Source organism: Trifolium pratense, linkage group LG1 (genome assembly GCF_020283565.1).
Source record: "Trifolium pratense cultivar HEN17-A07 linkage group LG1, ARS_RC_1.1, whole genome shotgun sequence".
NCBI classification, from domain to species: domain Eukaryota; kingdom Viridiplantae; phylum Streptophyta; class Magnoliopsida; order Fabales; family Fabaceae; genus Trifolium; species Trifolium pratense.
In genome coordinates, this window is record NC_060059.1 from 37,365,992 (window position 1) to 37,390,901 (window position 24,910).

The 24,910-nt window shown below is 29.9% G+C and overlaps 3 protein-coding genes across 4 annotated transcripts; 2 read left to right on the forward strand and 1 right to left on the reverse strand.

Annotated features, from left to right (window-relative positions):
- The first annotated feature begins 143 nt into the window (after window positions 1-143).
- Window positions 144-24,910, forward strand: LOC123907431 (E3 ubiquitin-protein ligase Praja-1-like). 2 transcript variants are annotated; one of them, XM_045957717.1, is made up of 6 exons: window positions 144-234; window positions 22,209-23,231; window positions 23,327-23,377; window positions 23,456-23,554; window positions 23,842-24,006; window positions 24,196-24,910. In XM_045957717.1, the coding sequence occupies exons 2-6, from the start codon at window positions 22,230-22,232 to the stop codon at window positions 24,343-24,345; spliced, it is 1,467 nt and encodes a 488-aa protein (XP_045813673.1). In that variant the 5' UTR covers window positions 144-234; window positions 22,209-22,229; the 3' UTR covers window positions 24,346-24,910. The 2 variants fall into 2 exon arrangements, with proteins under 2 accessions (XP_045813673.1, XP_045813679.1); XM_045957723.1 differs by lacking the exon at window positions 144-234 and adding an exon at window positions 20,771-20,957.
- On the forward strand, window positions 1,524-3,128 carry LOC123893640. Its single transcript, XM_045943409.1, has 3 exons — window positions 1,524-2,391; window positions 2,664-3,008; window positions 3,116-3,128. Exons 1-3 carry the CDS (start codon window positions 1,526-1,528, stop codon window positions 3,126-3,128), a joined length of 1,224 nt encoding a protein of 407 aa, XP_045799365.1. The 5' UTR covers window positions 1,524-1,525.
- Window positions 11,919-12,969, reverse strand: LOC123907443. The gene is made up of 2 exons (XM_045957735.1): window positions 12,312-12,969; window positions 11,919-12,107 (listed from the first exon to the last, which is right to left on the reverse strand). The coding sequence occupies exons 1-2, from the start codon at window positions 12,884-12,886 to the stop codon at window positions 12,104-12,106; spliced, it is 579 nt and encodes a 192-aa protein (XP_045813691.1). The 5' UTR covers window positions 12,887-12,969; the 3' UTR covers window positions 11,919-12,103.

A 24,910-nucleotide genomic window follows, 5' to 3' on the forward strand; every position in this document is an offset into this window, starting at 1 on the left:
ATCAATTCTTTGCTGACAAAACATCGTCTTAAGGCATTATAGCAAATATATTTTCCTAAAAGAAGTTAATTTTCATATTTTTATATAAATACAAAAAATGCACGATTTCTATTTTTTCTAAAAAAACACAACTATCGAAATCTCTCCCTTTTTTTCACTCTCTTCTTCTTCTTTCACACTCTCACAATCTCTTTCTATCTCTGGTAGAACAACAATAACTACACCATCACAAAGGTTGGTAATCACATATTTTCATCAACCTTTTAATTAATTAATTTGCTAATAATAATCGATTCTGATTAAGTATTTATTATGCCGGTGATTAATCTACGCATATTCACCATACCCTCTTATTGAAACCATGGATTATTGAAAAAGCCTTATTCAATTTTACTTATTTATTTATTTATTTCCAGTTTTCAATTTTGATCAAAAAGGTTTCGTTTTTATTTTATGATGATGATGATGATGATGATGATGCTTTTTTGAGGTTATTTTGAACCCTTAATTGATATGAATAATAAAGACCTCTTTTTGGCGTAGTCACTATCAGGTAGGAAAATCCAGAAAGTCAATTTGGCGTCAATATTTTGACTGTTTTATGAATTCTTTTATGCTCGATGTAATGCAGGTTTGAAGTTGTAATAAACCAAGGGTAAATAGTGTCATACCCCCTGCAAAATAGGTGAGTTTTGCGTTACTCCTGCAAAATATTTTTTTGAGATTGCCCCCTGCAATGTCAAGAGTCCTTGCGTTACCCCCTGGCTGAACAAGTGGGCATATGACATGGACGAATCTTGACGTGGCTTGACACGTGGAAATTAATTTATTTTTTATTTATTTTTAATTGCCAACTCAGTAATTATTTATTTTTTAATTAAAAAAAATGAAAAAACTTTTTTTTTTAAAGAAACTTTTTTTTTTACGGTAACTTTTTTTTTAAAGAAATCTTTTTTTTTTTAAAGAAACTTTTTTTTAAAAAAAAACTTTTTTTTAAAGAAACTTTTTTTTAAAGAAATTTTTTTATTTAAAGAAACTTTTTTTTTTCGTTCCGTTCATATGCAGCGATTGTTCTTCGTTTTCAATTTCAATTTGGGGGTTAGGGCAAAGCGATTGTTCTTGCGTTACTATGTGATTGCAGTTTTTTTTTTGGGTTACTCTATTATTATTAGTTATTATTATTATTATTATTTTTATTATTATTAGTTTTTTGGTTACTATTATTATTATTAGTTTTTTTTTCATCTTCATTTTTTTTTTTGGTTACTCTATTATTAGTTATTATATATATATATAAGAATTTTTTTATATATATATATAATAACAACTTTTAGTAAAAAAAAAAAAACTTTCTTTTAAGTAAGTTCATAAAAATATAACAACTTTTAAGTTTTTTTTCTTCATTTTTTTAATTAAAAACCCACATTAATTAATGAGTTGGCAATTAAAAATAAATAAAAAATAAATTGGGTAACGCAAAACTCGCCTATTTTACAGGGGTATAACACTATTTACCCATAAACCAATGATGGATGAAAATCCTAAGAAAAAAGGCACCGATGGGATGGTAGCCCCTAAAAAAAGGATGAGCGTTGTGTTTAGAGACACCGCTAATACCAGAAATCGAAATGATCAAATTTGCAGCCGAGTAGGTTGCAGTAGTACTGCCAACCCTCCTAAGGTTGCTCAAGTCAGACCTTCCGAAAAAGGTAAATCTTCAAGGCCATCAATGCAGTCAACTTCAAGTGGCAAGGAGGTAATCGGTAGTTCCCGTAGAACAGCTACAAACCCAGCAAAACCACTTGTAAAGCCTCGGAGAACATTAACTTCAAGTGGACTTCAAGCTGACAAGGAAGGTAAAGAGTCTACTAATGTAACTTTGACGGAAGTAAGAAAATCTAGCGGGGTATCAAATTTAAGTTCTCAAAGGAATTTTAATCAAAGACCTGGAACTGGATTTAGTCAACGAGAAAATGAAAGCATTCGTCCGGCGAAACAAGCTGTTTCTAGCAGCAAGTATGGATTGAGGAACCTCAGATGCAATACTATATCTGATATCATCCCTTCTTCTTGCTCATCATCAGATTCTACCCTTAATAGAAAGAAGGCTATGGTAAAAAAGATAAACACTGGAGGGGAAAGTAGCTCAACTGTGAAAGGGAAGATGACCGGTTCTTCATTGGAAGGATTGAATTCTGGCTCCAGAAATGGAATATTTATATCTGAGGCAAGAGGATCTAAAAATATTCCTCCTCGTAGGGACAATAGCAGAACAACAGTTAGACCTGAAAGATCGATTAGTCGTTATGCCAGGGGAGGATTGTCTAGCCAAGGAAATGAAAACCTCACGGAAACCAATGAGCCCCGTGTTCAGTTACCTAGTTCGCCTAAGTAAGCAGGCGGTTACTCCCAATAAACCAACACAACACTCAAAGCCCAAAAAAGAAGAAGAAATTCGATTTTCTTCGTTAAGATAATAAGTTGTTGGGCTTTATATTATTGGCCCATTAGGTTTATAGTCCACTAGATTTTGCTATATAATCTCTTGTAACTCTATTTTATTAAGTTAATGCAATTCTAATATTATGTAACCCTAGTTGCCTCCTCTGGTATTATCTTAGTTTGTATATTTGATTCTAACATTCTTCTCTTTTGATAAACAGAAAAAGAAGAAAAATGGGTGCTTTACTGTCACGTTTAACAGTTATAAAAAACAATACCAAGTTTCGATTGGAGATCCGTCAGTGTTCTAAACTAGATAATGAAGGAATATGGAGCAATCCTGTTTATGTTGAACCACGTAGTCACTCATCTGTAAGATCCAGAATGTTTATTATTCATTGGAGTGATACATCAATCCCCAGGTTCATCAAATTTTATTGCGATGGAGATTGCTTTGAGATTTTAACCCCACAAGATTTCATAACCAACAGAAAATTCATTGTCGAAATGAATGATCAGAAGAACATACCATACGTCACCAGAATTAAAGACACTCAACCGATCATGTAAGTCTGATCAATTTCATTCCATTGTTTATGGATGAAAATGATTTGAGTATGATGTATTTGTTTGCTGATATGTTTGTCAATAATGATTTGAATTTGATTTGAAGCTGTATTGCTTGAAGTAATAGATTAAGTTTGGGTTGTGATGACTTCCGTTAATTGTAATTTTTAGAGTCTTTTAAGTTAAATTTTAGCTTATTTTTATTAGTTTAATATTTAATTTATGGTCATTTTAAATAAACTTTCACTTTAAAATGATTGAGTCCAAGGCTCATTTTTGGTGATAAATAAGTATTTTGACTTTTTAGATTGACTTTTTTGGCATTAAATAAGTATTTTTGTTCTTATAGATATCTTAAAATTTGTTTGATCAAAGTCAATATTTGGGACCTTGCTAAAATTGATAGAGCCCCTGATTTAATTTAACATATGTTTTTGCATCGCAGGAGTTGCGTATTTTTTCGGTGCAACAGGAATTAGGGGTGTTAAAAAAATGGTTATAATTCCTTAAAAAAAATAGGTTATAAAAAATGGTTATCCTTAATTGATTCATTAACCTAAGTTTCGGAAAATATTTTTTTGCTCGTGTTTAAATTCGAAATTTTTTTCTGAACTTTTCCTTTATATAGACAAGATGTGTATCACTTCATCTTCCTCATTACTCAATCAAAATCCCTCTCAAAGAAGCTTGCGTTTTCCTTGGAGTGGTGGACTTAAATCAACATTAGAGGGTTGACAAGTGTTTTACACACTCTTTGAGACATGTTTATTTGCATTAGTAGGTTTTAAGTTCGTAAACATAAAGCACCCTTTGACACTTGTTTATGTCGGAAAATATCGAAATTTTGTCTAGCAAAATTCGAAAACTACATTCCGAAATTTCTCTTACCTGCAATCTTTTGTAAATCTATATATATAAATCCTAGATAGTTGTGGAATTGCCTATCTAAACCCTAATCCACAAACCAATGAAAACCTTTCATTTAGCCACATCATCCACTTACATTCATTTAATGTGGGGTACTAATTGTAATTATTATTATTATTATTATTATTATTATTATTATTTTGGGTTATTATTCATTTTAAATTTTTTTGTTCATTTTATTATTTTGTGTATTTTATTGTCTTTTTTTCAAAAAAGTTAATGTTTTTGCTAATAATCTTTTGTCCAATCTTTATAAATATAAGGAGTTGGTCGATTGTCAGAACTTTTTTCTAATGTTAGTAAAAAAAATAGATAAAATAAATTTTACTAATGGTTGTTATGCTCTGTATGATTTTTATCATATTCGATATTTGAGTATGAGTTAAGTTGGTTTATCTTTGCTCCAATAAGTTTCAAATTAATATAAATGTCAAATTCGATAATACAGTAATTTTTTGGTAAGAGATAATGAAGTAGTGTATCCAACTCAGAATCCTCCAATGAGATTTATAATATAAATAAAAACTTATGTTTCAACATCGATTGTTTTCCATGGTCAATTATAAGTTATCATTTCCATAGTTATTTTGAAGAATGAGTTAAAAAAGTAACTTCAAATGTGATGTATAAATAAGTTTTTTAAATGTATAAACATCTATATATATAATTTCTAGATAGTTGTGCAACCACTAATCTAACTCTAATCCACGTCAGTAACTTATATCCAATTAAACCACTCAATAATGTCACATCACTTCTACTTACATCATTGTCATCTCTATACACTTTTTTATATGCCTACAGAATCCTCCAATGAGATTTATAATATAAATAAAAACTTATGTTTCAACATCGATTGTTTTCCATGGTCAATTATAAGTTATCATTTCAATAGTTATTTTGAAGAATGAGTTAAAGATATTGCTAATCAATGTTAATGAAGAAGATACCAAAGTAACTTCAAATGTGATGTATAAATAAGTTTTTTAAATGTATAAATATCCATATATATAATTTCTAGATAGTTGTGCAACCACTAATCTAACTCTAATTCACGTCAGTAACTTATATCCAATTAAACCACTCACTAATGTCACATCACTTCTACTTACATCATTGTCATCTCTATACACTTTTTCATATGCCTACATTTATATACATATGACTTTTCATTATACACACAGTGTATGAGTATGACCACAAACCGTTTTCATAGCGACATGACAATTTATGGATTACCAACTTATTTTGGTAGATGCAATAAGATTCATTGTAATCTTTTCGAAATGTATAAACACATCTTTAATATCTATCTTATATTTACATCACTTTTTTATTATTATTATTTTGTTGTTGTTGATGTTATTATTATAATTTTCATAATACTTATTGTTTCAATTTATACGAATGATTTTTCAACATTACAATATAAAATACTGCATAATACCCGTGTATCGCACGGGTGTGGGACTAGTTTTATATATGCTGACTGGTTGTTTTTTAAACATAAACCTAAACTACAATTAACTGTAACATAAAACTTGCTTGTATGACAAAGAAGGAGATGGGAGGAACAAATTTAGACTTGGAGTGAAATAATACCACAAATTTCTACTTTCTATGTATAAAACGCATTTTTTCAAAAAAATATTCTGAACCTGAACGCAAGTGGAAACTATTTTCAAAAATTTTGACCAAGAATAGAAAAGAAATATGGGGGAGAGAAAAATTCTTTTTTAAAGCCATGACCAATTAATAGAAAACAAAACTGAGCCTAATAAGGCCCAAACCAACCATACATATACGTTTTAGTTTAGAATTTTTCTCTTCCCACACTGTGTTTTTTTTCTACACCCGTTTTCTGTTTTCGCCCAGGTGTAAAAATTTCAGAACGCGTTTTCTGAAGTTTTTAAAGTTTTCTAATTCAAATTTTGGAAAATTTCGGAAAACACATTTCAATTTTTTTTTCCAAAATATTTATTTAAAGGCAAAAATAGAAAAACGGGGTAGAAAAGAAACATGGGGATGGGAAGAGAAGTCTTTTGTAGTTTGTTATTGGTTTCAAACACCTAGAAGGGTCTTAAAAAGGCTTCAATTTGGTGGCGTCACATGTGGAGTGTGGGATGTGGGTAGTGTAGTGGAAGGTGAATGGTTCTGCGCTATGTTTGCAACGGTGATTATCACTTGTACTCTTTATAATTATTTTTTGCTTCATAAAATAAAGTGTTAGTTTGGTAGAATTCACATCCTTTCCTTCCGTAAAAAAGAAAATTCCTTTCCTATCAATATACCTGATAAACTTATCGATAAAAATTTATTATTATTATTATTATTATTATTATTATTATTATTATTATTATTATTATTATTATTATTATTAAACTGCAACTTTGTACGTTCATACATGATATGACTAAGAAAATTTGGGACTAGCATCGAGGGAAATTATACTCGATGAATGTTTTGTAGTTCAAACTTAGAAGTATTTGCGGTGTATGAGTTACAATCCCTCTCATTGACACCGAGTGTCAAACTTTATTTTGACACAAAATAATGACAGTTGATTTTGTTTAATCTAATTGTATATATTTTGTTTGTCTTTATCCCGTGATATTCTCCGGCGAATCCCCTCTTTCTAATATCATTATCTTGTTTATTTTTTCTCACTGGAAATTACATTATACCGTATCATCGCTCCTAATAAGGGGCAGTGCCAATTGTAACCAGGGGTGCAAGTGAACCCTCTCAACTCCTCAATATAGTTTAATATCTTTTTTACTATTTTAATATCGTTTCAAGCCAAGAGTAGTTTAGTAAAATTGATTTGATGTTTTAACATGAATGTCTAAGTTAGTAAGGTATACATTTTCAAAGTTGAGTAACATGCTTTTTAAGTTGTCATTTTTTGATTTCCTATGTTGTTTATTTAGATTGCATATATTTTTAATTAAGTGAGTGTAAATTAGCAAATGAGTGACCAACATTTAATAAAATTTAACTAACTAACCCTCAATTTTCTAGTGTAAAATAACTAAATGTCAATGTTTTTTTTGTCCAAAGTGAAAATGTGCACCTTGCTAACTTAGACCTTCATGTTTTTAGGTTGGTCTAAGTTAGCAAACCTCATTCCAATAATATTAGGTGGACAAATATCTTTATTAATTATATTAACTATTTATCAATTAGGGCCTTAATTGATTAGTGATGTAAAAAAGCTATTTAAATTTCTATTTGGGTAATTATTTAATTAACATATATGAGCTCAATGAGTGATATATTGGTATATTTTTCAATCATGAATTCAAGTATGATTCGGTATATTAATTTGGATATTTTTCCTAATGATTAATATGACTAATTCTAGGATTAAGGTTTAATTTTGGTCCTAACCAGTGGAATTGGATACTCTCATGTTTTTTACATTCCGTCATCTTTCTAGTTTTAATCTAACGGCTGAGATTTATTTAAGAGAAAATTAATAAAGAAAGGTATCAGACGAGAGAGAAAAATATGCCATGCTGAGATTAATGCAGAACCAAAGGCAGCAAAGAAAGTGCATGAGACAAGATCTAGATCTCTAACAAGTGGTATCAAAGTCAATCATATTTGATTATTAAAAAAATAATTGTTTATGCCATAATGTATGTAGAAGACTTTGATAGTAATTGCTGAAATTATAGCATACATATAATATTAATGCTATATATTTAAAAATTGCGTACCTTTTAAAATTACAAAGATAGCCGACGACATGTACGACAACAATGAGAGGATGACTATTGTCGTTGTTGTCTAAATTTTCAACAATACTTTGATCTTCTAATGGGTTCACAAATAAATAGCTAACTGGATGAGGACACTGACCTCACCTGCAAAATAGTCCAACCCATCACGGTCTAGTTGTAAACAAATGCAATGAAACAATTAGTGTTTGGTGAGTTGTTTTTGTGGTTTTCGTGGGGTCTGGCGCTGCTTCTGTTGAGGGTGGTGTACGTTTGGTTTCAGTTTAGGTGGTTTGATCGATAGTCGTGTTTAGTAGTTAATGGTGATGTGGCTTTTAGGTGCTGATTGTGGGTGTATTTGGATTTGGATATTCTCCTTCACTTTTCTCCTTTTCTCTCTTTTAGGTTTCTATCTCACTCTTAATCTCTTTCACCTTTCATTAAAAAATAAAAACATAATCAAAACATAATCAAGAGAGAGGGAGAGAGAGAATGAGATTAAGCAAGAAACAAAAAGTTAGAAGAGAGAAAAGAAAAATCCAATTTGGTTGTGTTTTGTTCCTTCTGTGTATGTATGCTTTCCTTTTTGTGTTCCTTTTGTTACAATAATTTCTTAATATATTTAATTGTATCAATCTATAATGAATTAACAAAAATAATTAATCTATAATTAAGATATCGAACTTAAGTAAGTCACTAGGTTTGGTCTAGTGGTGGGAAGTTTGGGTACTATGTTATAGGTCCTGAGCTTGATTCCTAGCTCATTGTAAACCAAAAAAAAATATATCGAACTTAAGTGGCTAATAAACTCTCCTTAAATAAATTATTTGGAAGAGTCCAAATTCAATTCTAATTAGAATAATTTTTTGCTAGACCCCATTTTGCGGCCGAATTCTAAATTACATAGAGTTAAGTTAATACAAAAAATAATTAATCTAATTAACACTCATTGATGATAAACAACATCATATATATATATATATATATATATATATATATATATATATATATATATATATATATATATATATATCATGCTTTAGAGAGCTCTCATATCTATTTAAAATTTGTCCCATAATTTATTTTTTATGTCCATTCATCCTCCAAAGTAATTATCTATATGTTACAATAATAATGGCTCCCAATATTTTTTTTGCAAAGAACACAAAAAAATGCTATATTGATGTTGATAATTATACATGTGAAGTTCAAGTGACAAGTAATTTAAATTAGTAGCAAGTGTAACATATAACATAAATAATAGTAATAATGAAAAAAAGACAAAAAAAAATCAAATTCTAAAAGAAAAAATGAATAGATATATGTTCTTTCATATTTTACACTACCAAACATAAAATATAAACTACGCATGCATAAATATAATTTGCACTTTGCAAAAATTTACTTTAAATAAATAAACCAAATAAAAAAAAATTACTACTCAAAAAATTTTCATACTTGACAAAATAAATAAATTTTATGAAGAAAATACTTTAGTTATATTGTTTATTAATTAATTATTATTGTGCTATTATTTAAAAAAAATATAACTTTGTCATACCAACTTTTAAACTACCATTCTTTCATATTCCTTAACTCTTATTCCTTAACTATGACAAATAAATTTATCATTCAATCCTTTGAACCTTCATCTTTTCCCATTCCTAACCATTGTGTGTATAAATATATGATTTTGTGCACAAATGCTAAATGTTTGTAGTGCAAATTTGAGTTTTCATCATCATTTTTCTCCAACCAACTTTTGGATAGATGCTCTTCAATAGGTTCTTCATCTTTTTCACAATTTATTAGTTTCTATATATATAACAACTTATTAATTATGTTACTCTTACTTTGTGTGAAAATTTTAGAAATCCTTATTTTTATTGATATAGTATAATGTTTGTTAGCCTACTTTTCTAACTTTTTCTTAATTTTTTCTATTTCTTAACGTAGATTTGACAATTTTTTCATGTGAATTAGGATAAGAGAATAAAAAAGAGACATCTATTTTTGTCATTGTTGCATCTTTGATGCTCAAGAAGTCTATGAAAAGTGACAATTTATGTAAGTATATATCTTTGAGTGCATTTCCACTATATATGTTATTATTCATAATATCATATTTTTACTTACTACCCTACAACAATATTGCTTATTTTTTCAAGGAAAATATCACTAAAATTATTAAAACAACAAAACCATCATTTTAATTGTAACAAAAAAAACATCATTTATTATCAAAAAAAAAAAAAAACATCATTTTAATTTTGATATTACTTATTCTTTGTGATAAAGCAATTATTATATTCAATTAAATTTGTCTTTTTAATTAATCGTGAAAATAAAACCACAAATCCACCTTCATTTGTAAATTAGTTACAATAAGAAAAATAAATGTACGAGAAAATCAAGTTTCTTATAACGATAATAAATTATTAAAAAATTTGTAAATTACAGTTACTGGGTGGCGCATATGCATAGACTACAGGAGGTTGAATCAAGCAACAAGGAAGGATCACTTTCATTTACCTTATATGGATCAAATGTTAGAGAGGCTGGCTGGTCAAGCCTTTTATTGCTTCTTAGACGACTACTCTTTCTACAATCAAATAGCTGTAGACCCGACAGATCAAGAGAAAACAACTTTCACATGTCCATACGAAGTATTTGCATCATTGTTTCAAATTATTTATGTGATATAGTAAATAAGAGAAATGGAAAGAAAGATTCAAAAGAATATTATAAAATTACGCACCTTTTTATTTTTTCGATAAAAGCTGGAAGAAAACAAACTCAAACAATTATATTGCCAATTTTCACACACATCGAGCAAAACTAATTAACAAAAACTCAATATGTGATTCCTTTTGTAGTAAACACAATATATATATATATATATATATATATATATATATATATATATATATATATATATATATATATATATATATATATATATATAATAAATAATAATAAATAAAACTCAGCTCAACAAAGTCAATATATCAGCACAAGGCAAGCATGACTACCTCTAACATACAAAAGTAAAAAAACAACGGTAAGAAAAAAAAAGTAAAAAAGCAAAGCAAGTTGCGACTATACTACCACGATGCATAAAAAGAAAATTAAGTTCTCATACTATTACACTATTAGAATAAAACATAATTCACCTCTTCAAACTTATGAATATTAACAGATATTCACTAAAAATTATATTAGTTGTCGTTAATATACACAAATCTACTATGTAGGTTAATATTAAACAATTTTTTTTTTTTAAATAACCTTCTTATTTTTAATATAGATTTATATTAAATATAACCATATTACTATATTTAAAATATTAACAATCATTTAATTATATATGATTATACTTATCATAATTATTATTTTTATTGATAAAAAGTATTTTAAATGTGTGTTTTAATCAAACCCATGAAATAAAAGAAAAAAAACAAATCATCTATAAAAAAAGAGTACTGCATTCTAATAAGCACTACTAAATTAAATTGAAAATCCGAATAAAAATTATTAAATAAAAAAACTGAAAGCAAAATGAGCGGAGAAAAACCCAATAGAAAAAAAAAACAAACAATAGACAAAAAAAATCGAGACTAATAAAATCTGGATAAAATTTCACCAAGTGAATAATTGATAAGAAACTTCAAGAGAACGAGAGGGAGGTAAGTTGATAAGTTATTTGGCATCTTAAATTGTATAGAAAGGAGTAAGCAATAACGTTGTTATTTGATAGGTAATTTTCAGAATACGAGATCACGTGATAAAAAATGTCAAAACCACCATACTTCTTAGTTCAACATTACTCATGAACAATATTTTCACCAAGTATAAGTATGTATGACCTCCAACTCTTATTGAAAATAAATAAATAAGTGATACATTAAAAATAAAAAGCAAAGTGATTTGTGACTAAAATTGCAACTCATATAATGAAAACTAAGATTTTATACGATGACACAATTAAAATAAAATATGATACATCATTTCAATAAAAATTATTTTAATTCTGAACAACTTTTTTTGTTTTTACACATATATAATATTAAATATAACCGTATCGTAAAAAGTATTTAACAATATATTTTAATCGAATATGTGATTATACTTATCACAATTATTATTTTTAATTTATAAAAATATTTTAATTATGTATTTTAATCGAACCCGTGCAACGCACGGGTTTACCCCTAGTATATAATTAAATAGTAACTGGCTGATGGACAAACAACGAGCAAATTAATCTCAAACATATATAATAAATAACGACTCATTTGAGAATCATGAATGCAAATTCTTCACAAATACTTGATGTACATATTAAGACCATATACATAAATACAAGCTTCCCTTTTTTTTTTCTTCGGTTTATTGCACATGCTGGTGTAGAGGTATTGTAACTCACTGTCTTGACATGTAAAACTTTAGCTGGTAAAAAAAACAAAAAAACAAATAAATAAATACATGTTTTTGGAAAATATTAACAACCGGTTTTTATTTTTATAATAATATAACAACCAGTTATTAATATTGACCGTTTTATAAAAAAAAATATAGGTTTCCAAATAGTTGAATAAGTTCATGATAATACTTACTTTTTATGTACCAAAAAAAGAAAAAAAAATTACTTACTTTTTAGGTACCTCCCTATGTATGCATAGAAATCTCAAGCAACCTACAAAGACAATAATAGCAAATAAAAGAAAGAAAATTATGCATATACAAAAAAAAACCCAACGTTGTATGATTCCATATTTATCAACGTTTAATACAGGTTGTGCTGGTGATGATGGATATTGATTGATAGTGTTTGGCAGCCTTTGTCTCTCTTGTTCTCTTTGCAACTCATTACACTTAGTCCAAGTTTTAGCTTGTTGAGTAAAAATTCGATTGTACTTGGTACCAATAGATACCAAAGCACATAAATTAACAGTTGCTGCTAAAGCTGAAAGTGTTGCAAGAAACCAACGATCTGAACATTTAAGAATAGTATTACGGTTGCAAAGTGTTGTTAGGATAACACCTTGGAAAACGAAATAGTAGTTTGCTAGTTGGAATGCGTTTGATTGGAGTCCACTCAAACGGGCTTCTTGTTTCTCTAATGCCTCTTCTAGTGCTTTTATTTCTTCATTTAGCTTTTCTTTCTGCTTCTCGAGTTTATCTTCATTTTCTTCATCAATACCATCATTGTTATTTTTGTTCACCATGTTTACCTATTCAAGATAGTCACTTTGTTGATTGCACGTCCTTTAAATTGATATGGCTTGTTTTATATAGAGGCGTTCAGTACAACTTGTACACGCTCTTATAATTTTTTTTTATTTTTTTATAATAGCTCTTATATTTATTTATTTATTTCATATGACTTGATATATATATATATATATATATATATATATATATATATATATATATATATATATATATATATATATATATATATATATATATATATATATATATGAGTTATGATTTGTTGACACCAAATCTAATCCATCCATTTAAGTTAATCCAATGGTCTTAAATCATTCACTTACTAAACTCACATGATATCCTTTATGTGATTTGCTCCTTAATTAATTTGGTACCGAAAAATCTGATAACCATATCCTTTCCTTTGTTTTTTTCTTGAACAATATCTCTTAACGATGCATATGGATCTCTTGTTTTGATCATCATCACAAGTCACCACTACCACATATCAAATATTGGAATCTTGTACCAATAATAATTCATATAGTCATTTTTTTGGTTCGATCGATTGCTAATTTTATTCTTCATTCCTTTGTGGAAGCATTTTGGAAGAATCCAGATTTTTACTAGCTTTCTTGATTTAAGAAAAAAATATCGATCATCAGCAAGGTGGAGCGTAATTATATTGTTACCCTCTAGGAAGATTAAATGTGCAAAAGAAAGATGGATACAAAAAATTAAAATAAATTAATTCATAATTCTGATGCAAAATTTGTACTTTATTGAAATTTGTACCGTATTCGAGAGAAGAGAGGTCACGTGTGAGAGCTGGAAGAAATTTCGTGGGAAAGATGGACGAAGTTAAGAAAATGATTCAGACAAATATTGATCGAAAACTAAACACAGTGAATTAGGGTTTTTTTTTAGAGGACAATGAATTAGGAATTTTATTGAGAAAAAACAGATAATTAGGAATTAATTCTCTAGAGATACAATCACATGATATTTTAAGGGAATTGATCCTAACTCATATATATATATATATATATATATATATATATATATATATATATATATATATATATATATATATATGGGGAGGGATCAAATTACACCGGTGTAACATTTGAGTAATGTTACACCGCTCAATAACGCTTTAACGAATACATATTTTACAAAATCCACCATTGGATTGAAAGCTTATATCGTATAGATCATATATATATAACGAGGGATCCGTTGACTCAGGAGTAAGTCTCCATTGACTTAATCCGCTTAATAACTCGATATTGACATTTCAATCTAACCGTTGAATTCAACGATCCCATTGAGTAGATTAACTCCACAAATTTTTATAAAAATTCAAAACCGTTTGATACTTTTTCTGATAACTTCAATTGAACGTATGACAAACTTTTAAAAAAATGTTGCATTTCAATAGTCTGAATACATAACTACATTTTTTGAATTTATATAAAAATTTGTGGAGTTGATCTACTTCAATAAGATCTTTGAATTCAACGGTTGGATTGAAAAAATATAATACCGATATCGAGTTATTAAGCGGAGTAAGTCAATGAAGACTTACTCCTAGAGTCAACGGATCCCTCTCTCTCTCTCTCTCTCTCTCTCTCTCTCTCTCTCTCTCTCTCTCTCTCTCTCTCTCTCTCTCTCTCTCTCTCTCTCTCTCTCTCTCTCTCTCTCTCTCTCTCTCTCTCTCTCTCTCTCTCTCTCTCTCTCTCTCTCTCTCTCTCTCTCTCTCTCTCTCTCTCTCTATCTATCTATCTATCTATCTATCTATCTATCTATCTATCTATCTATCTATCTATCTATCTATCTATCTATCTATCTATCTATCTATCTATCTATCTCTATCTATCTATCTATCTATCTATCTATCTATCTATCTATCTATCTATCTATCTATCTATCTATCTATCTATCTATCTATCTATCTATCTATCTATCTATCTATCTATCTATCTATCTATCTATATATATATATATATATTAAGTAGTCTAGTAGATAGAGTTTTGTCGAACCCTAAGGTGAATGAATAAGTGGATGTACATAGGTCGAACCTTAACCCTTGCATATATAATGTGATATCTCTGTTAAATGAGTTAAGCTCACGAGAACAAATGTGTGGTTATTTTTTTTAATGACAAATACGTATTATATATATAAATATAAAATCAGGAGTCGGAGTACAAAATAGGAGTACCAGAAGTACTCAACAAAAAATAAAAGACAAAATTAGTAAAAAGAGATACACCACTAAAACACCAAAATAGAACTCCTAGGAGCTAGAAACCACCACGGGCCCACGACCATCCAAAGCAACCACCAAGATAGGGGAGAGGACGAACCACTTGAAAGGAGCACCCAAGAGTATCACTCAACCAGAACCTGAAACAACGTACTAGGCACCACGTACATCCTCACCTCACCTTGGTGGACCAGCATAAAAGAGGTTGCACCTCCCACTCGTAGAGAGAGCAGAGGCTATCAGGGTTTTTATCTATAAATCATTTCCAGGAGGGGAGTTTCACCATATCCACAAGATATAGCTAGGCTTCAAAGAACTCTCCCGGGGAGCGTTTTCGTTAATCTCTCAAGGGTTTGAGATTCTTGGGTTGAGTCCAAAGTGATTGTCAATTTATGGCAACTCCTTCAGAATAGGGTTCTAACTAGGCAAAACCTTCGTAGGCGGAGTGTGATGGTAGGATCTAATACTTTGTGTGTCTTTTTCGGGGCGTTTGAGAAGTCGGTAGATCACCTTTTCACTTCTTGTGGTTGGATACTTGGACAAATATCTCTGATTCTTACTATATATATCCTTGATATATAAATGCAATCAATGTGAACTTTTAATATTCCAAGACAAATTTATAGTATTAATAAGAAATATTTTTTAAAAAAAGTAATACATACAATTAAAATTTTGTAGAGAATCATATAATTAAGAAAAAATCAATTTCTCTATCAAAAAAAAAAAGAACAAATCAATTTTATTTTATTTTTTGTAAAATTTCTTTTAATTAGGGACGGGGGAGTGTTATATATAATATTATTTTATACATTAAGTTTTTTTTTAAAAAAATCAACATTATTATTAATAATTGGTTACAAGAATTTTTTTTGTGTGTATTCGCCTTTCAATTCTTAGGAAGAAAACATGATAATTCGGAATTTGGCCTTAAGGTAAAGTAAAAAAATCCGACCAAGATTTATTTCTACAAAAAAGCAAACTTGATTATTCTTCCAAATAAGAACTTATTAATTACTTAATTTTTTTTTGTATTAATGTTCTGGTTCTCAAGGAAAGGGGATCTAGTAATCTAAAGTTTAACTGTGAGTTAAGTAAAATTTTACAAAGAATAGTTTTCACCAAGATTTAAACTTTCAGATTCTTTTGAATGATTCGTCTAACGAGAACTCATTAATCACTTAAACTCAATTACGTGATTATTAATCACTTAAATTCAATGATTGAGTATGTTTTGTTGCTTGTGATCAAGATGCACGTTGATTAATTCTAATTAATCGGCTTATAGTTTTTTTATTTTGGTTCAATTTTATATTTATATTTTTTGTTCAACGGTTTTATAGTTTTATACTTGATATACATAAAGAATTTTTGACTTGGTCAGTTTTAATTAGATCATCATGAGTGTGTGGGCTTGGAAAAAGCCATTGAGAAAAAATAAATTTTGTGAATAAATTAAAGAAAATTATATACTCACCTCCCATAAGGTCTAATAAAATGACAATAACACCTCTCTAGTTTTTTTTTTTTTTGTCAAAAAAAACACCTCTCTAGTTTTAAAGTATATGCAATGCAATGACCTCTTTTGAGTTCTCATTAAATACACAATCACCTCCCTTAACATTGTCTATTTATCCCTTAATCTCCAAACACATACAAGGAGAACGATGCTACAAAAAAACATCACAACATGAGCGTCGACAAGAACAACAACGATGGGTGATGAGGGAAATTAAAACGGATGTAACGGGAAGGGAGGTCTGTGATGGTTGAAAAAATAGAGGGGAGGTCAATTGTATTTATATATAGTTCAAGGGAGATTGTTATTTCTTTGAGTATTTAAAAAGTTGTTACTAGCACCTTAATTCAAGTGTGGTGTTAGTATAAGAAGTGATTGTTGTATGTTAAATCGTATTAGTTTCGAGACCAGCTGCATTAAATAAAAAAAAGCTTAACTACACATTTGGTCACTTACGTTTATTTTAAGTTTTAATTTGGTCTCTTACGTTTAAAAAGTATCAATTTGGTTTCAAGTTAGTCCTTTCCATCAATTTTGTCACATGTGGCAGTCAATTTGCATATGTGGACAGACACGTGGCACTTGGACACACCGACACGTGTACTGTTCAAACGGTGTTAGTGACAAAACTAACGAAAAAGACTAACTTGAAACTTAAAATAAACGTAAGAGACCAAATTGATACTTTTTAAACGTAAGAGACCAAATTGAAACCTAAAATAAACGTAAGAGACCAAATGTGTAGTTAAGCCAATAAAAAATCATATTAAGTAACAATGTTTTTGTATGCCTCAGCTAAATTAGATAAGTTTTTTACTTTTTGCTTTCTTTTTTGCGTTGTTAGAATTTTACCCTTAAATGAATAAATATAATTTCAAAAGTTTGAATTTCAACTTCTATATATATATATATATATAATGTGATGTTTCTATCGATTGAATTAAGTTAAGTTCACATATACGGATTCTTCGTTTTATCTATCATATTTATTTGTACTAGTATATATTTCTCTTTTTTTCATGGCAAATATTATACCCATGGACATATTATGGAATAGGGTACTCCCCCCCCTCTACACTATAGAAGGTTTTGCTGCAAATATACTACTCTTCTTCGCCCAGTCTCATCGTCTAGTGTCACATCAAAAGAAACTTATTTTTTCCTTATCTTTCTACAGCCATAGAGAGACAAAAAATCTGCTGGAAGCACCGTTGTCACCCTAATCCACTTATGAATTTGATGAGAGGATTCTCTCATGTTAATTTAAGGTAAATTTTGTTTTGAGCCATTGATTTGGATAGAGAGATAAAAGAAAAAGGAGAAAAATGTGAATTAAAAGGTAGTGATTAAATAAATTGAGAAACATGAGAAAAAATAAATTAAATTGAGGAACATGAGAAAAAACAAATAAAGAGAATCCATTCTCGAATTTGATACCAGGACAGAAAAGCATTTAAGCATAAAACAAAAGAAAGCATCCCAAGGCTAAGAAATGATATATAGAAAAACATCTAAATCCAAATTGATCATAAATTTTTGCTGAATGAGTTGTAAGGAAAAATATAAGAAAAAAGTACACCTCAAGTGCTTGTCAAATGATTATGATTATCACCTTTAAGTACTTTATTAATTTATAGACAAAAAATTATGTTCCTTTGTTTTTTTAAAAGTAATATAATAGAAGAAAAGCAACCAAGAGAAAGCCATTGAGGAACATGACACAATTTATTTATTTATTTGGCAGGAATTAACAAGAAAAATAGAAAGGAAACTATATACATTTATTACATGAAGAATAATAAATAAAATAAAAAAGCAAATAAGGATGATTATGTTTTGGATAACATACCTTGATTAAAGAAAGATCATGGAAGAGTGAATTTGTGGAAACAAAGCAAATGAAATTGCTTTGAAAGGAGAAAATATATATGAGTTATAGCTTGAAGTGGAAAAAGAAAGAATTGATTGGAAGAGAAAAAACAGAAATTGTGTTGAGGTGATTTAACAATTACATCAAAAAAAGGAATAAAGTACTTAAATCTAGCACAACTCAAAGGTTGCAGGCCATGAAATAAAAAATCAAATGATTTGTTTATTATTTTTATCAAAAGAGCTGTTAATAACTCCGAGACATTTGGGGGAATATCTTAAGCATAGTTGACCTTTTCTCTTTCATTTCTACACGTTCAATTAATAATTATTTTAATTTTCTAAAAATAACATTCTAACATATTTTTCTAAAAGAAAAAAAATATAACATATTTTTTATTACCTCAACAAAGTTTTTTTTTTTTTTACATCGAACAAAAATGTTTTAATCAAGAAAACATTTAAGTAAAAAAAAATTCAAGAAAACATTTATTTTTATGTTTCCAAAAAAAAATTGTTTTAAGGAGAAAACATGATAAATTGGAATTCGGTCGAAAAATAATTAATGTCTTCTCAATAATTGTTTAACTCATAATTTAAATTTTGGTTCTTGTCCCGTGAGTTTAGCTCAGTTGGTTGGATATTGCATTATACATGCAGGGGGCCAGAGTTCGAACCTTGATCATTCCATTTATGTTAGTTTTTCTTTTTGCCAGAACTTAAACTCTGAATTTCTGATTCTTCAATTTTTAGCTCAACTAGTTGAGCTATATATTCCACCTTTTTATAGAGGATGCTTATCAGTGACTTGAACTATCCTTAGAGTGAGCTCTTTGATAACAAATTGTATGTTTTTAAATTCATTAGATGATGAAGTGATACCATAATATTATCAGGTGCTAAATTTTTTACAAGAAAAATTATTAATAAATAATCAATTTTTTTGTTCAAATCCCTAACCATAGAGGTCGAGTCTGGCCTCACGTAGCACAACCCAAGCCACCATATTACACTTTGGCTTCCATGAAAATGAAAACTTGACAAAGTCCTCAGAAGAGGATTGGCTGAGTCATCAATAAATATAAACTAGATAAAGTGGTTGACATAAACGGAACAACTTAGCCAAGACAATTGGCGCAACAATGTTGTTAAGGAATATGATTACGGATTTAGATTCATGTCATAGATGTTTCACGCAGTTACATGCAACAGATAATTTCAGCTTTCAACAGCGGAATAAGTGGGTGGTTGTGGCCATGGCCACATCCAAAAAATAAGAAATTACTAGTACTAGTATATTTTTGGTATTTTTATAAATTTAGCGCATAAGTCCCAAGAGGTCATGTGTCCTCCTCTCGGAGGGTAGGTCCTTTTTGTCTTTTTCTTTCTTTTTTTTTAAAAAAATCAATTCTTTGATGACAAAATATTGTCTCAAGCCATTATAGCAAATATATTTTCCTAAAATAAGTTAATTTTCATATTTTTATATAAATACAAAAAATGCAAAATCTCTATTTTTTCTAAAAAAAAACACAACTATCGAAATCCCTCCCTTTATTCCAAAGTGCAATATATTTCCAAAGTGCACAATTTCTATTTCTAAAGTGCACTCCCCCATTTGTTCAATATATCAACTACCACTTTAGAATCCATATGTCGAAATCCCAATCTCCAAACATAACTCAAACCTTCCCACGCATCCCACAATTCCGCCACCACAACACTACACTCACCCAAGCCTTTCGCAAAACCGCCAATCTATTCAGCACCAGTGCCTCTAATCAAGCCCCCACAACCACACTTGTTGGTATCCTTCTTTGCTCCATCCGTGTTAATAACAATCCAATCATCACTAGGAGGACACCAACCAATCGATCAGCTCACTCTAGAAGGAACAATAGTAATGTTACTCCTTGCATCTTTGTAGCATGCGATTTAACTGCTCATCATGTTCCTCCTTATTACGCCTAGTCCATAACGAGTAACAAATATTTCCACAAATATCACACAACATAATTTGATTAAATACTATGCGAAAAAGTTATAAACTACCAATTCACACAATCAAATTTGAGATTAATTTATATTCCAAAAATATCACAAAAAATAAATATTTACTATATATTTTAAGAATATTTTAATAACCGACCAATTTAATTGGATGCACGTGTAAAATATTGAATGTGTAAAGTGGAAAAAATGAAAACCTATAAGATTGGTTGATTGATATGATAACGAATGTTATTTGTGCCGTCACCTTATAAGTTTTCAATCCTTTCATTCACACACGTTGGTTTTACACTTTCTTCTTCTTTCTCTCTCAAAAAAATTCCCCTTTTTTTCACTCTCTTCTTCTTCTTCTTCTTTCACACTCTCACAATCTCTTTCTATCTCTGGTAGAACAACAATAACTACACAATCACAAAGGTTGGTAATCACCATATTTTCATCAACCTTTTAATTAATTAATTTGCTAATAATAATCGATTCTGATTAAGTATTTATTATGCCGGTGATTAATCTACGCATATTCACCATACTCTCTTATTGAAACCATCGATTATTGAAAAAGCCTTATTCAATTTTACTTTTTTATTTATTTATTTATTTCCAGTTTTCAATTTTGATAAAAAAGGTTTCGTTTTTATTTTATGATGATGATGATGATGATGATGATGATGATGCTTTTTTGAGGTTATTTTGAACCCTTAATTGATATGAATAATAAAGACCTCTTTTTGTTTTTTGGGTTATTCATGTTGTTAATGTTATTTCAGTTTTTAACAATAGGTGTTAATATCGATAACTTTTATCTCATAACTGAATTTTGAGTTATTTTCTCGTGTGATCATTGTGTATATAAGATGATATATGTTTTGTTTTGTGTAACTTGCATCATCATGGTTTTTTGGCTGTTCATGTTGATCATCATCACCATCATAATCGTCATCCTATCGTATCACTTACTATTCCGGCCATAATTATAAGCAAAAGTTCATTTTTTTAAGAAAGTTGATTCAATGTATTTGAAAAGTTGCTTTTTGCTTATAATTGTGGCCGGAGGGAGTAATAGTTTTGGTTTGTTCCAGCTGAATATTATTATTGCAATCAGGGTTCATTGGTCTCTTAAGAGTACTAGTAATAATCTAATTAAGAGGGTGTTTTTAAGGGTTTATTAAGTTAAGACTTATCTTGTGATGCACTTGTAGAGTTGTAGACATGTTTGTTAGAGTTTATAAAATTAGTATATGATATATGCTTAAGTTGTTTTCTGCAGATAGCTTATTTTCATAAGTTGTCTTCAGCTTAGACGGAGTTTATTTAATTATTTTCATTCCCTATTTGATTTTAGAAGTAGCTCTTACACGATATATGGTTATCGAATACGCGCTTACGTAATTTTTATGAGCTTATAATGATATTATGATGTGTAAATATGGCCGTTGGATTTAATGTAATTAGGCTGCATTGCACTTATCGTGATTGAATAATACGATAGTTCAGAGAATGGAAGTATAAATATGTAGTCACTATCATGGCTGTAGCTACTAGGATTTCGTGGAGTGTTCCTGTTTGCATTATTTATATCAGGTCCGGTTGCTAGGAAAATCCAGAAAGTCAATTTGGCGTCAATATTTTGACTGTTTTATGAATTCTTTTATGCTCGATGTAATGCAGGTTTGAAGGTGTAATAAACCAATGATGGATGAAAATCCTAAGAAAAAAGGCACCGATGGGATGGTAGCCCCTAAAAAAAGGATGAGCGTTGTGTTTAGAGACACCGCTAATACCAGAAATCGAAATGATCAAATTTGCAGCCGAGTAGGTTGCAGTAGTACTGCCAACCCTCCTAAGGTTGCTCAAGTCAGACCTTCCGAAAAAGGTAAATCTTCAAGGCCATCAATGCAGTCAACTTCAAGTGGCAAGGAGGTAATCGGTAGTTCCCGTAGAACAGCTACAAACCCAGCAAAACCACTTGTAAAGCCTCGGAGAACATTAACTTCAAGTGGACTTCAAGCTGACAAGGAAGGTAAAGAGTCTACTAATGTAACTTTGACGGAAGTAAGAAAATCTAGCGGGGTATCAAATTTAAGTTCTCAAAGGAATTTTAATCAAAGACCTGGAACTAGATTTAGTCAACGAGAAAATGAAAGCATTCGTCCGGCGAAACAAGCTGTTTCTAGCAGCAAGTATGGATTGAGGAACCTCAGATGCAATACTATATCTGATATCATCCCTTCTTCTTGCTCATCATCAGATTCTACCCTTAATAGAAAGAAGGCTATGGTAAAAAAGATAAACACTGGAGGGGAAAGTAGCTCAACTGTGAAAGGGAAGATGACCGGTTCTTCATTGGAAGGATTGAATTCTGGCTCCAGAAATGGAATATCTATATCTGAGGCAAGAGGATCTAAAAATATTCCTCCTCGTAGGGACAATAGCAGAACAACAGTTAGACCTGAAAGATCGATTAGTCGTTATGCCAGGGGAGGATTGTCTAGCCAAGGAAATGAAAACCTCACGGAAACCAATGAGCCCCGTGTTCAGTTACCTAGTTCGCCTCATCGTATTGATCTTAATTCTCCTGTCATTGAAGTGTTAAGTGATATTATGCCTATCTCTCCTGAAGAATATGACACCCCTCATTCTCTAATAAATCAGAATGGATTTCGGCGTTACGATATGGACAATATTTCTGAGGTAACTTTTGATGTAAACATGGGATGAGAGGGTATATTTATTATGATCTATGATGAGAGCTTAAAATGTAAGTACTATTTTTTAATTGGATGTAGGTATTATTGGCACTAGAGAGAATTGAGCAAAATGAAGAGTTAACCCATGAGGTAATTATAGATAAATAAAATAAAATTAACTTGACTTAATTTGCTAGTTATTTAATTCTCTCATTTTTATCTTTGCAGCAAATTCGTTTACTAGAGACCAACTCGATTGTTAGCGGGCTTGACTTATATGATCGTCATAGAGACATGCGATTGGATATTGATGACATGTCATACGAGGTATGTTTATTCTGTAAGGTTCAGAAAATCAGTTTATTACATCCTTTTCTCATATCAATTGTGTTTGGATAAAAATATTCATAAGCACGCATGTTTCTAAAAGCAATATTGGGTATATGACCTAGGCCTTATTGATGTTTAATGTTAGAATCGTGAATGAGAGAGTTTGGAGAGGTAACTGTGTTGAGCGAGGTGACTTTGAAAAGGGATTACTCTCTTTGGAAATAAAAATCTTTGGACTTTCCTTTAAATTTTATATCTATCTATTTGTATTATATTAATGACAGGAACTCTTAGCTCTTGAAGAGAGAATGGGTACCGTGAGCACAGCTCTAACAGAAGAAGCACTCTCAGATAGTCTTAAAAGAAGTACCTATCAGTCTGCGCCTTCAGATGATGCATCCAACTGTGTTAATGGGGATAAGGGCGATATCAAATGCTGCATTTGCCAGGTATTTTTTGCAACATTTATTGAAACTTTTCAAAGGATGATGCTCATTTCAGCATTGCTCAAATGTTATATAGCCAATGTTTAGCTATTTACTAGGATTCAGCTTGACAAACTTAATTGATGAAATTTAATGATGACTAGAATGATTTTGTTACAAGATTTGATTTAGATAAATTTACGTAATTTTCAGGATGAATATGTTGTTGGAGATGAAGTTGGGAGACTGCAATGTTCACATAAGTATCATGTTGATTGCATACAGGACTGGTTGAGGTTGAAGAACTGGTGCCCTATTTGCAAAGGGTCAGCGGCACTGTCCAATTCATCGCCATCTCATTAATTGCATTGGTCTTTCCCATTTGTACAAAACTGTTCCTTTCTTTTTCCTTCTGCACAAAGTATAGTTGTTTCTAGTCTCTTCTAATTGGTCCTATGTATATAGCAAATTAGTTCATCCCATTTAATGATGAAATAAACCGTGGCTTAACGGGCTCAAGTGGGATCTAGATTCTCTTCAGTCACAAAAACACACTCACCAAATTGGATTCATTGGGTGAATATTAGACGGCTCACATTATGATTTTCAAAACATGAACTCAAAATGTGAACCGTCTAATGGTTTCGATCAATAACCGCATTTTTTGTGTGACAGCAGAGAATTTGTTTCCACTTTTTGATTAGGGATTCATTATCTTGTGGATGGAAATAGGCTCAGCTTATTGTTTTTTTTTTTACTGAAAAACATAACAAATCAATTGATTTGCATGAGACTTTGTGTTTTTCTATGACTAGAGATTTCGTTTCCACTTACGGAGTTGGAATTGATTGTTTTCTTGCGGAATAAAGTAGTCTCATCTCATTGTTTTTTTACTTAAATGATTAACAAATCAAGTGATTTGCATAAA